This window comes from Larus michahellis, chromosome 23, assembly GCF_964199755.1.
Source record: "Larus michahellis chromosome 23, bLarMic1.1, whole genome shotgun sequence".
In the NCBI taxonomy this organism is placed as follows: domain Eukaryota; kingdom Metazoa; phylum Chordata; class Aves; order Charadriiformes; family Laridae; genus Larus; species Larus michahellis.
In genome coordinates this window covers 2,510,919-2,524,915 of record NC_133918.1, presented here as the reverse complement: position 1 = coordinate 2,524,915, position 13,997 = coordinate 2,510,919, and the positions used below count along the sequence as shown (strand labels likewise).

At 49.9% G+C, this 13,997-nt stretch overlaps 1 protein-coding gene across 2 annotated transcripts in view; it reads right to left on the bottom strand.

The window, feature by feature from the left end:
* MLLT1 (MLLT1 super elongation complex subunit) overlaps nt 1-1,911 on the bottom strand; it is a 32,472-nt gene extending 30,561 nt beyond the window's left edge. For both annotated transcript variants that reach the window (XM_074565372.1, XM_074565371.1), the window contains exon 1: nt 1,748-1,911. In XM_074565372.1, coding sequence (XP_074421473.1) covers nt 1,748-1,759 — 12 coding nt within the window. In that variant the 5' untranslated portion in view covers nt 1,760-1,911. The remainder of the gene's footprint in view (nt 1-1,747) is intronic.
* Between the last annotated feature and the right edge of the window lie 12,086 nt (nt 1,912-13,997).

Here is a 13,997-nt window from a genome sequence, read left to right as displayed (position 1 = left end):
CTTTGTAAAAAGATCACACAGGAGGTCTACAGAGCCCCAAGCATCAAAGCTCGACCTCCCAAATTGCAGTCCAGTTCTAATTTCAACTATAAGCCTTAACACACTCTTTCAGGCAATTATCTTTATAGTAAAATACCTTCAGCTGCCATCCAACACATCAATTCTAAGACTCAGGGACAAACTCATCTAATTAATTCCTTCACCTGTATTACTACCACATTTCTATGTGTTACCTTCCTCTGCAAGTTCTCTTGGCAGGCCATTTTTTCCCATTCTGCGCTTTAGGGCTTATCTACACTGGCTCCACCTCGCTCCTGCGCTAAAAATGAAGGTACATAGCCGTCTGTTCTTTCATGTCGTATCAAGGAATAAGAAAAAAAGACAAGGTGTGTTTCAGTTGAAGCAGGGCAATCTCTCCTATGGTGGAAGAGCATTATGTGGAGACAGTCTGCCTAAATCCCAAGCTCACATAGGAGGGTGCTTGCAGGCCTGCTTTATCTGGGATACTTCCCACAGTGTTCACGCAAGCATTCACATCAACTGAGCCAGTCTGTTCACCAGCTTCACGTTATCGATTCCATAATTACCCTTTAAATTGTGCTACTGTTGCCAGCTACTACCCCTCTCCAGAGAAGTGCAAATGACTGTCAGTCTAGAGAATTTGCCTTTCTAGTTGAAACGGCTGAGAAATTTTAGCTGAGAAACAGATGGGACTGTGTAGAAGAGAACAAAATTAAACATAAAAGAGAACTGTTTAACTGAGAGTGAAAGTTGTACTTGCTATACTCCTCGCATATCGGTCCAATTAACAATCGCTATGAATTAAGCCAGAAGTTGAAACACATTTGAAAATAAGATCTCCTAACATAACAAACATGCAAAGTTGCTCCACTGAAAATGGAGGGGTTTTTTTTTCCAAGCGTGTCTCTCAACAAAGGAAAATCAGGATCCTATTCAAACAATTTGTAATAATACAAAGGACTCTGCTTTTCAACTTCTCAATAAACATTCTGAAGGCTGCTCTGGGTTTTTTTTTTTTTTGTTTGATGTGCTAATTGCCTGAAAGCCATAACCAGCTTCCATTCGCTCTCCTTTGGACGATTATTCAAAGGATAGCGGGGCTCACCTCCTGAACCTAAGGCTCGTAGGTAACCTGTTACCAGCTCGCACGCACTCGCACACAAAAGGCCTGAGCCAGCCTGCTCTGGATCACCTCAGGTAAACTTCCAGCATCCATCCCTGCCTGCTGCAGCACCGCAGCCACCCGGCCGCTACCGGGCGGCTTCCCACCGTCTCCCCGCAGCGGTAATAACTCTCTCGGTGGCATTAACCCTTTGCACCGCGGCTGATGGGGGTAGCAACGCCGGCACCACCCCTCCCCGTAAATAAGCCCAGGCAGGAATTTGCGGGAAATGCTGCTGCCACCCCCCGCCGCGGGCGAGGCTGCAGCGCGGACGCCCATGAAGGGGCGAGGGCTGAACAACCCCCCCCACCCCCCAAAAAAAGGGGGCGTGGGGAGGGGGTGTGCCTCCCCGAAGAGGGGGCGATGCCCCCCAACACCACCGGGGGGAATCAACCCCCCTCTCCTCCAGGACGGGGGTGGCCCCCCCCCCCCCCCATGCACCCTCACCCCCCCCGGTGCAGGGGGACCCCAGCCCCTCCCCACGCGTGTCCCCCGCGCGGGGGGGAGGGGCGGCGCCGAGGGGCCCCACCCCCCCGGCGGCGCGGGCGCCGCCGCTCCCCTCACCTGATTGTCCATGGCTGGGCGCAGCACCGCGGGCCCCGCTCGCTCGCTCCCGCCGCAGCGGTTTCGCTGGCCAGTCGGCGGGGGGGGGTCTCTTTCCCCCCCTCTCTTCCCCCCCTCTACGAGCGAAGCCGCTCTCCGTCCGTCCCCCCCCACCCCCTCCCCGCCGCCTCAGCCGCTGCCGCCGCCTCCTCGGTCGCGGCCCCTCACGGCCCCGCCGCCGCTGCTCGCCTCATTGTGTGTCACTCACAGGCAGCAGCCCCGCCACCCCCCCGGCGCCCGCCCCGCGGAACCGGAAACCGACGCCACCAGAGAGGCACCCGCCCGCCGCCAATAGCTGCCTCGCTTCACGCCGGGAGGCGGGGCTTCCGCCCGGGAGCCGCCGGCCGTCCCCGCCTCCGCCTAACGGGCAGCCGCCGTGCCCAATCGGCGGCGGGCGGGCTGCCGAGGGGCGGCCTCAGGGGCGGGGCCCGCGCTGGGTCAAGCGGGTGGTGGGAGGGAGCGGGGCCTCGCCACCTCCCCCCGCCCCGCGGCGGGCGCGGCGCTGCGGCGTGGCCGGGTTCGGGCCCGCGGCCCCTTCCCGGGCCTGTGCCCGGTCTCCCAGGACGGCTCAGCACGGCCGGCACCGAGCGCTTGGGCCTTGTGCGCTCCCGGCTGCACTAACCCGCCCCTTTTCCCCTCCCTCGGCCCGCGCTTCCCCGCCGCAGGCGGCAGCGAATCTCACCCGTTTATTAATTTCCTACACAAATGAGAACAAGGGAAACCGCAGCTCCCAGTACAGCGGGCACGGCGGTCCGGAATGGCTAGGGAGGGAGGGAGCTGGTGGCACTGCTCACCCTCGGTTCTCCTTGTTCGCCCTCAGCCTCCCTCCCTCCTTCCCATTTTCCCTCCATCTCTCCACCCGCATCTCCCCTCAGTCTCATTTTTCCCCTCGCTGTCCGTCATTTTCCCCCCCAATGCCCCCCGCCTCCTTTTCCCCCTCTTTATCCCTCATTTCTCCTCGGTTTCTCTCATTTTCTCCCGTTCTCCTTCATTTCCCCTCGCTCTCCTTCATTCTCCCTTGCTCTCCCTCATTTTTCCCTTGCTCTCCCTCGTTTCCTCTCAACTGCCCTCAGTCTCCCTCATTTTCTTTCCATTTCTCTCATTTTTCCCCTTCAGTCTCCAACATTTTTACCTCCGTTTCTCTCATTTTTCCCTCAGTCTCCCTCAATTTTCCCCCCAGTCTAGCATTTTTTCTGTTTGTCTCATTTTTCCCTTGGTCTCCCTCATTTCCTTTCTGTTTCTCTCCTTCCCCTCAGCCTCACACGTTTCTCTCAGTCTCCCTCATTCCCCCCTCACTCTCCCATATTTCCCTCTCATTTTGCTCCGATCATCTCATTTTTCCCTCAGTCTCCCTCACTTTCCCTCAGTTTCTCTCATTTTCCCTCAGTTTCATTCCCCTCTCAGTCTCCCTCACTTTTCCCTCAGTTTCTCTCATTTTGCTCTGTTCATCTCATTTTTCCCCTCAGTCTCCCCTATTTTCTCTCAGGTTCAGTTTCCCCCCCTCAGTCTGCCTCATTTTTCCCCCAGTTTCTCTCGTTTTTCTCGGTTTATCTCGTTTTTCCCCTTAGTCCTCCCTATTTTCTCTCAGGTTCAATTTCCCCCTTGGTTGCCCTTATTTTGCCCTCAGTTCCTCTCATTTTTCTCTGTTTATCTCATTTTTCCCTCAGTCTCCCCCATTTTCTCTCAGGTTCAGTTTCTCCCTCAGTCTCTCATTTTCTCCTCAGTTTCTCTCATTTTTCTCTGTTCATCTCGTTTTTCCCCTCAGTCTCACCCATTTTCTCTCAGGTTCCGTTCCCTCCTCGGTCTCCCCTCGTTTCCCCCTCAGTTTCTCCCATTTTCCCCCTCGCTCTCCCTCATTTCTCCTCTTTGTCCCTCACCTTCCCTCGTTCCCCCGCAGTTCCTCTCACGTTCCCGCCTTTCCCCCCCGCTCTCCCCTCAGCCCCCTCCGGCCGCCGCCGCTCCGGGCCCCGCGGGCCGCCCGCCGCCTTCCCCGGCCGCGCCGCCATGGGGGAGACCGCGGCGGGGAGAGGGCCCTTCGCGGCAGGGGAAACAATATCTCGTTTTCTGGTCTGTAGCGGGGGGGTATTTGCAATGCAAATGGGCGCGGGGATTCCTTCAGTGGAGCGGTGGTTATCGGCCGCGGGCTCAGCCGGGGGACGGGCCCGGAGGTCACTGTCCCGGCTGCGGCGGGGGCAGCGGTAAAAGCCGCCCGCCCCGCAAAGGCGGTTTTCTCAGCACCGCCGCCGACTCCGAGCGTGGCATTTGCATCTCAAAAGTGGGGTTTTGTTTACCTTTTCTTAGAGCTCCACATGACAAGTTATCGCGCTCAATTTTGCCAGCCTTAAATTACCGCGGGACTGCCGCTGCAAGTGCAATTTGTGACTGTTTCTGCGCAAATTTTCGATGCAAGGCAGAATTTATTTTTATTTTTTTTTCCTCCGTGCAACTTTCTTGTTTGAGAATGGTTTGTTGATCTCTGCAAGGCAGCAGAAAAATGCGTGTTAGCCAATAACGCTGTGTGTGTCGCTAACTGATAGCCACAGGCAAGGATTAATCGGTTCCCAAATCATTCTAAAGAGCCAGTTTACCTCATCAACCTGATAGAGGATATTAGTAAAGCAAAATGCTTAATCGCTTCAGTTAACAACAACAACAACAAAAAAGAGCCTGATTTGGGTTCTTTTAAGTGCCCCAGTTTTAATTTTCCGTGTTTCTGTCTGATGCAGTCCCAAGAGACATCTCCTTGGACAGTCTCTTTTCTTCTCCATTGAGACAGGGCCTCTTTCTCTGGGAGTTCTCATTGATATCTTTAATTGTGGACATTATTCCCATGCACATGACTCTTAGGTCTAAATCTTTTATTTTCTAACTCTCAGTCCTGGCTATTCACTCACAGCCTCATCGCAGTCCTTGGGGGTTACATGCTCCCAGGCCTGAACCTTTTCTGGAAATGTCTCCGTCTTTCCCAAGTTTAACTCCACTCTTGCTCTGTTGAATTTCCTCCTTGTGCAAGAGATGTTGCTCAGACACACGAGATCCTGAACTTTTCCCTTTCCTGAAAAAATTGTCTGTTACTTCCTCTGAAACATCATTAGAATTTGCTTTTTATTTTAATTCCCATGGGCGACAATTTTTCTGTGCCTTTAGTTTTGCCCAGCCTGGTGCTAATGGGTTTTTTTGTGCTCTCCCAGTGCAGGTCCTGGACTGCGCTCCCACTTCAGCACAACCACGTGTACTTCTGCTGGTTTGGACACAAGTCGCTCCTCCAGCTTCCAGCTGCTCCCACCTGGGGTGGGATCTGAGCAAGAACTTCCCCGTCAGGGATGGGAAACCCTGAGTCAGGCACCTCAGCTTCCGTGGCACCTCAGACTAAGTGCATGGCCATTAAACTATACTGGAGAAGTTGGGGTGCCCCATTCAGAGTAAGCATTTCATTAGATCGACGCCTGCTCCAAGCCAGCACCCCAGGGCTCTGTGCTAGGACAAGTAGTGCGAGTGGTTTAATTTAGAATGTGCTGGGGTAGCTCCTTGCATTCAACTGCAAAAATACTGAAGGAGAGAAATTCCTATAACCAGCCTTTGCTCCACTAGCAGTTCCCAGTTCTGAACAGTTTCCAGCCCAAGGAATGATCAAGCTTAGCCCCGATTTGCTTTTCAAGTTCTGAAAAAAACCCCACAGCCGAGGGTAGAAAATTTGCCAGGCTCCATGGGAGTGTGTTGCGAGTTTCAGGTGCTGGGTAGTGCTGGGGAAGGTGTAGCCAGCAGCCATCCAGGCTCCTCCAAACTTCTAATTTCGCAGGGCCATCTCAAGCTAACAAGCTGTCAGCTGAGCGCCTTCGCACCCAAGGCAGCCGTGGGCTGAGCTCCTGTTTCTTTATATCTATTCCAGCAACTTCTGGGTTCTGCAATAAGCGTCTGCAAATCCAATTAGCGTCTTTCTTTGTGGCACTGTATGCTGGCAGAGATCTGCTGTGTTGCTGCCATCTACAGTAGGGCCAGTGCCAATGGATAAGAAACAGATCTTATTTGCATATTCAAATATGCAAATGAAACATGACAGCTCTCCCTAATTTTTGTTTGGGCTTTTTATTTTTCTTTCCAGAGTCTTGCTTCAAAGATCTCTGCCCTGGACTGAAAGGTGTGTGTTTAATCTGGCTTGGCCCATGGTAGAAGGCTACGCCAAGGGCTGGTTCTGTCCCCTGAGAGTCGTGGATGGTGGAAAATAAAGTGGAAAAAAGACTTTGCACTGCACTTGTCCCTGCCTGGGCCAGGTAAACCCAGGGATGGGAAAGATTTTTGGGGTGTTTCTGCCAGCACAAGCTAATCTACAGTCTGGGGAAGGTGCAACACATCTTTTTCGTTCCTGCCTGTGCACGCCATGGCTGCTGTACAGGCCAAACCTCGCTGGTCTTGGGGAGCATGAGCAAAGGAGGCAACAACTGGGGTCTTTGGAAAGGGACGAGTCCTAGTGCTTCGGTGGGGAAAGTCATGTCAAGTGCGAGTTGGGACAGCGCAGCCCACGCTGGGACATCCACAGACACCTCCTGGGAGAGGACTGGCCGGCAGGCGCTGAGCTGTGACAGACCCCAGAGCTTTTCCGAGGCTCTGCCTGGGGAGCAGGCAAGAGCCATCACAACTGCACCTCTCCTTCCTTCTCCTCGGCTCCCCCTCTCTGCGGGAACACAACAATGAACCCCCGAAAACACACACAACCCCTCAGACGATGATCCCAATTGCCATGCAACCCAAGATGCCCAAATTTCTTACTCGCCAGCCCCCAACCACCATCTCTCATATTGCAGCAAAAGTACTTTCCTGTAGGCTTAAAAGTACTTTCCTGTAGGCTTAGCGTCACTCCTTGGCATGGTTGGCTGTACGTCTGCTATAAGACCCCCATCATCAATTTATATCATCTGTAAGTTTGCGGATTGCGCTTCCTATCCCTGGAGAAACAAGTTTGTTTCAGTGTTTGTTGTCATTCATTATTATTTTCTCATTACTCATTTGGTTGCATCTTCCCTTTTACCACTGAACTGAAGACCATGAGTTTTGTGGTCAGTCTGTGCTTTGAGGGGCTTGGACACCAGCCAGCCAACAAGCAGAGCTGTCTCCAGCACTTAAAGAGTCAGGCAGTGTAGAAAAATGACGATCTCCTAATAGTCCCGCGGATCTAAAGATTCAGACACAAATCTGGCATTTGAGCAGGGTTTCTCTCAGAAAATACGTGCCTCCACTTTGTGTCCGTATGCAACATGACTGAGAGGAAAGACCACCAAGTTCTCTCCTGGACTTGTGCAAGTGACTTCATCGCCTTCTCTTACCAGCTGCAAAATGATTATAGTGATCTTGATCTACTCTCGTGAAGCACATCCAATGTGCCAAATACTCCGCGGCATTTCCAAGATGAACATACCTGCAGTTGAAACAAGGAAATGGTGATAGTTTAGGTAATAAGGGACAGATATCTTTCTCCTGGTACTTACCATGGCTTTGCCAACAACAGTCCTTACTTGCAGCCTCAGAAAACGTCCTGAACCTGAAGCCAAGAGAGTTTCTCTGGTGGTGCTGAGGGAAGCTGGGTTTGTGTATGGCTGGCTGTGGCCTTTGTTGTCTTCAGCTGGTGGCACAGGCTCACGGCAGGGCTTGTCCGTGCTGGCTGCCAGGGAGAAAACAGGGCAGGTAGCGACAGAGAGAGAAGCTGTGAGTGAGAAGGAGGGAGTTAGCTCTGCAGCGATGCTCGTGCTGGTGTAGCAGGGCTCCTGGTTTGCTAATCGGCATCGGGATCCCTGCAGGGAAGTGTGTTCGTTCGTATCAGCTGTTCATCCTAGCAATATTTATTCTTCTAAAAATGATTTTTGCTTTGCCTGTTCTCTGCCTTGCCCTCCTTCTCCAATTCACACTCCATGCTACAGTATTCACAGCACATATTTAACACCAGGATAGTATAGCAAAAGTCCAGATTTTTAATAGCCAAAAACTCTGATTGCCAAAAAGATACTCTTAGCAACTACTAGCTGCATCTGGGAAAAATTACGGACAGCTTGGAAATTCTTTAGTTCACTTATTAATGAAGGACTTAGTAGAAAAAAAACCCACACTGCAATACAGTTTAGCTTAACTAAGTCCTTTTGTGCCTAAGGAAAATCTAAATTATAGCATACTATAGCTACTGAAAAATGCAAAAGGCTTTTAATGTACAATAGCCCTCCAAACCAGAAGGAAGAAGGGAAAATTTTCTTAGTAAGCGGGAACACAATGAGAATTTATTTTATTCTTTCTGTGTATTTAGTGCTGGTGAAAAGAGACAGATGAATAGTCACAAATACATCACGTCCCTTGCAGATGCAGCATGGGCAGCGCAAGCGTCCTCAAACTGCCCCGCCAACGTGCTTCAATTCTGAATGAGAAGGACCAGCTTTCTGGGTGAGAAAGGAGTCTGTCTCTATTCAGTCCTTGACCCCTCTGCTCAAGGCTGTTAATGAAGGGGCCTCATTAACACCAAAGGTGAGGTTGGCATTATAATGTAGCTACTGGTCCACCGCAGCCTGAATCGACACCTATCAATTCGTTTCGCCTGGCTATTGAGCAGCTGTCGGATGACAGCACCTTTCTCTTGTACTCTACAGACAAGAGGTCAGCTTTGGCCAAGTGATGTAACTGGATGTGTTGTGCCAAACCCACCGGCTGGACCTGCCGTGACGAGCATTTCACAGCCTGGATTTGTCCAACACTGAATACCAGCTGCTGGCAGAAGTGCAGGCTGGAGAAGACGGGCCCAGGCACCCTATGTGCCCGTTGGAGCAAACACAATCACGGTACAATAGGTGGCAGTGAGATTCACTGCCGAAATTTGTGTCTGCTTTGCATGGGGCTTCTTTTGGTCGATGCCAAAGTCATTGAAAGGTGCTCATCTGCATGCTCAGAGAGAGGGCTGGTGACTGTCACCCCAGGCAGGATAACCTTCAGGCCACTGAAACATACCAGATGGGGGAAAAAATAGCTTGAAAAATAGGACATGACAGGAGGAGTTCAGTAGGGGAGTCTGACCAGTACCAAAAAGCCTGCTCTGAATTGTTTTCTGTATCAAAAAGAATCCAAAAAGCAAGTAGGAATTACCATCCCAGACAAATACACTTAGATATAACTTCTCCCAAGGCATTCCCAGTGTTTGGAGTTTCCTGGGGCTCTAACGTAGCAGTCCAGTGGCTGCGCACGCTCATGCTTGCCATGTTTCTGAGCATCCTGAGCTCTGGCTCACATTGTGTGATGCCTTTTCCTTTTGGGACCACTGTTTCTGCTATTTACAGCCCCCAGTAAAAAAAATAATGGTGGTTTTCAGAGCAACTGGCCACCTCCAACATCAGCAGATACCCAGCCTCGTGGTTTGATCCTCTCTATACCCAGAGCAGATTGTGAGACATCCCAGAGCCGGCGGAGCAGCGTTTCAGAGCATGTAAGATTCCAATTAGCATGAATTCCTGATTTTATTGTGGATTCTGGGTCAGCTGTTCTCACGACAGATTCCAGCAAAACTGAGCTGTTTTGATGGAATGATACAAAATGAGTTTTCACCTGTCTGTACAGCAACCGGAGGTGGGGTTGCCACGTGTGTAAATGTATGCAAACCACCTCTGATCTATCTAGCTCAGGTACGATAGCAGTTCAGATAATCCCCCGCGCTGCAGTATGGGCTATGCAAACTTGCCTGTGACTCAGGGAATTTGGCTGGCCCTACCGCCCTGAAATTTGTCCCACTGAAACTTAATCCTTGTGGCTGGTATCGCTACCTGTGAGACAATAGAGCACCTGATTGCAGCAAAGCCATATCTCAGCAGTGTGGCACCTCTCAAACGCCTTGGGGCTTGATTTTGTTGCATAAAGGCCCAGTTAAGGCAGTTTCGAGGCAGTCAGGTTGGAATATAAAGCGACGTACACATGCGACAAATACCGTTTCGACCAACACAGGGAGAATTGCGAATTGTCTCTGTAGCTCCACCGTGGAGGCAGAGCTGTAACAAATTCTTTCCCTTTGTTACTCAGGCATCAAAACAAGGCATGTAATGCATGCTCATGAGTGAATCCATTACACATACATTTTATATGCCATCAATATTTTAGATAGATGAAGAATACAATCAATTTGGACGCGTTTCATGCAGTTTTGAAATGCATTATGTAAACATTGCAGATGCAGGCCATTTTCTTCCACTGCCTGCGCATTTTTATATGCTATGAAATCTATTTTAAATATATGCGTGAAATGTGTCATGAAACATCTGACATATGTGGAAAACATATTACTGTACCGTATGGGCAGTGTATAAGGTCACTCATGAACAGCTTGAAAACAGCAATCATTTGCATACGGATATATAGCTATTTATACGCCGATACCATCGTAGGGGAGCAAGGGGAATGTCCCAAGTCCACGCAGGTCACTGGCAACGTCAGTACTGTTGTACTTATGATGCGTAAAGCTATAAGAATAAATACAAATTGCTAGAGTGTTTGGTGCCTGCAAATTTTCATCGGTTCCTCATAAGAGGGCAATTCATGGAGTTTTGTGGGAGGTACGGCGCAGCAAGCAGCAGAGCAAAATCATGTTTTTAGTGGCCCTTTGCTCCATGACGTTTTGGTCATCAAAAGTCATCCTTGTCCAAGGCATGTTTCTGCTGTTACAGAGCAGATCCTCTTCTCTCTTTTAAGCATCCACTTCAAACTGGAGTGTCTCTCTGGGCTGGGTAGAGTTAGTACGCGTTGGGGATGGTACAAACGGGGTCAGACCCTGTCTTTACATGCATGTCTTTCTGTAAGGATCGTAAATGTTAATGTTACATGAGTAAATCTTTAAGTCTGATAGGATGATTCATGGTGAATAACAAATTCAACTTGTTGCCATTTTTGCTCTGTTTCGCAGATTTGGTTTTGATTGCACTTGGCAGTGTTCTGGTGGATGTTAATACTTGGCAATGTTAGGATAGTAAACAGCAAAATCTCACATATATTAATTTTTGCATTTTCACATTACAGGTCTCCATTGATTAGTTTTTAAATTGGTCCCAGAAAGCACTTAGAGAAATATTGCAGTTTGCACTTTATTGGCATTACATGGCACTATTTCTGGCTCTAGCCCAGCAAAATATATTCTTAAGTGTAAGCAAGTGCCATTGACATCAATGGAATTATTCATATTCTTAAAATTAAACATATGCTTGAGCATTTTAGTGAACTGAGGCAGCTGGTCTCTTATGGAAGGCCTATCTAAATCAATGCAGCATCGATTGCAGACTGTGAATTTTATAACCCGATGCACAACTGAATGTTGCTTTTGGTGAACACTTCAGGATTTAAGATGGATCTTTGCCTTTTGTTAAATACTTGAGACACTGAAACTAAGTGTGCCATTTCAGGAGAACACCATGATTCCGTTTTATGTTTAAACACATTTATAAAAAAACGTGTGTTTCAGTGAGCTCGTGAATCGGGACCCAAGTGACTGAATGTTCATAGGAAGTGAACAAATAAAAAGTGGAGAACAGTCCTAATTGAAACCACGTTCTGAGCCGTAATGTGAAGGCACAGAAACGTTGATCCTTCCATTTTAGGTATTTCGATAGCAGCCATTACTAGAGAACTGAAGTTATTTGAACCACTTTGCCAGACAAATGCGAACTGCTTGTTTTCCTTCTGGAAACAGCAGTGAGAATGTCTTACTGGGTGGAAGGAAATCATGGAAATCATAGAAACGGCTGAAGAGATCACTTGGTCTTTTGATTAAAAAACGGTTTTTATCAACTGATTTATTTGGCCGTGTAATGGCCGTGCTTCTCCTCACTGAGAAGCAACTTTTACCCCTATCTCCTCTGCGATGGCTGGCCAAAACTGGCTGATTATGTGTGCAGCCACCGTGTGAGCTCATACAGAAAAACACGGGCAGGGGACCTCAAGACCCTGACTGCTGCAAACACGGTGACAGATTATTCACTGAAATACGACTTCCAGCTAAGCAGGACCTGATACCTTTCGTCTGTCCGGAACAGCCATCAATAGCTGGAAAATCCTGGCATTGGTTTATGTACCGACGGCTAATTTTGTCTATATGAGAAGTGGATAGCAAGGATGTAGGTAAAACAGTGAAAAAAAAAAAAAAAAAAAAAAAAGAAACAGCTTTCCTAGCAGTTGTGAGGTGGGTGTAACAGAAGTGCCGGCCCCTGAGTTGGAACTCCTGTATCAAACCTCAAAAGTAGCACTTGGAGTTGAAAGGACAAGACTTTTAGAGGTAATAATTCTTGGAGCTTATCTCTTTCCTTCCTGGGTTTCTTAGCCCTTTGCGTTCGTGGTTTCAAACTTTTGACTGCAGACCAAGAAGATTAAAATTGAAAAAAAATCAAAACTGAATCAATGCTGTTTTAACATGACTCCAGCAGAGGCTTCTTTAAATCAATCATAAAAATTGCCAGGCTGGCAATAAAATCCCAGGACCTAGCGACATCCATTCCGTGTTTCAAAACTATTATCTTCCTTTCTCTTTGAGACAGTTAACAAATAAAGATCTTTTGCGAAAGGCGTAAGAGACACTCCAGTGAAGCAATTTCTTCTCCTGGTGTTGTTAAGAGCAGGGCCCGGGTTATTATTAATTACTTTTGCATTATTTATGTAGATCCATGAATGTGCAATGTCCTTTACAGATAAATCACTCTGCCTTGAGAAGTTTCCAGTCTGTAAGCCAAATCCTGCAGTGTGAATCTGTAACAGCAGGAGGCAATTCGGTGCAGCAGAACAGGTAAGTATTAATCCTTGATGCTGCGGGACTGGTGCGTTATCAACATTATTATTTCATTTGTGTTGCAATTGCACCAAATAGGCTCAACCGATGCTGTTGTTTCACAACCCCTTTAATCTGGCACCAGTTGAAAGCAGCAGCCTCTATCCTCTTCCTCATTCCTGCTCCTTCTCTTGCCTCTTTTCTTGTGGTCGAGGCAGCCACATGGTGAACCAAAATCAGGGAAATGATGCGGGTTAGCGCTCATCTGGCAAAAATAAGGAAAGGTTTAATTTTGACCGGTTTTAACTCATATCCCTGCATGCGGGGTTTGCAGCGCTTCCTGCCCTGCCTGTGTTACTTTGGTTACATGCGGAGAGGCACTCGGATGGCCAAGGGTCCCGGTGCAGGAGGGACCGTCAAAACTCCCCATGTCCTGGGGGGGTTGAGAAGGGGACACCGTTGCCTTTCCCCCTCTGAGGGCTCCCAGCTGTACCCGTTCAGACTGCTGGTCATCTCTGCAGGACCCCTTCCAGCTCAGGGAGAAGATTCCCTGACTCGTCCCTTTGACAGCCCCGCTCGTTTTTACGGGGTGTTTGCCAGCACTGCCCCACAAGCAGGAACCGTGGCTCCCTGGCAGGAAGGACAGAGCAACCCCAGCAGCTCAGGAACCTTTTGGAGGTGTGACCCCGGCCCCAGGTAACCCTGTGCTGCCCCAGGGACCACAGACACAGTCATACACCGGTGTCGGGGCTGCTTCGCTTTCTCGGGCTACAGCCCTGCTTGGAGCAGGAGGCCCTGCCTCGAGCGCTGCAACCCTTTTAAAGCTGCTGCTTTGTGGGTTTCTTTTCTTTTCTCTCTTTCTTCCCCCCCCCCCCCCCCAGGTTCCCAGGGCTGGGGATTCAGCTTCTGGCTTCATCCAGAAATCCCTGAGGGTTTCAGATCCCCACGAGGCCTCTCAATGTCTTGATCTGCTTGAATAGGCATTTTTAACGCGTCCCCGGCTGTCATCGGGGCCTGTTACAGTCACTCAACTGCAGCAACATTGTTCTCAAGGCAGCGGCGCCCGGGACACCTCCCTTATTACCATACCACACGGGGGATTTTGCCACTGGATTTCTCCCCCAAGCATCACACCGGCTCGGTGGCCGGAGGTGGCCAATTAGCCCTCCTCGCCCTCGTCCAGCCTCCATCCCTTCGCAGCTCTCCCCGCATCTCCAGCCCGCGGGGCTGCTGGCGCCTGTCCATCTCCGGCGGTCCCGTCAGAGGTGAAGGTGACCCCCTTTTCCTGTGCCAGGCTCCCTGGCAACGCGGCCTATTCTTTTCCAGCGGCCTCCTCCACCCCCTGACGGGGAGAGGGGCTGTGAAAGCCCCGCTGCACTTTTGAACTTGCTGCCGGCGCGCTCAGTGGCTGTGCGGGGCTGCGCCGGCGGCGGGGCTGAGCCCAGC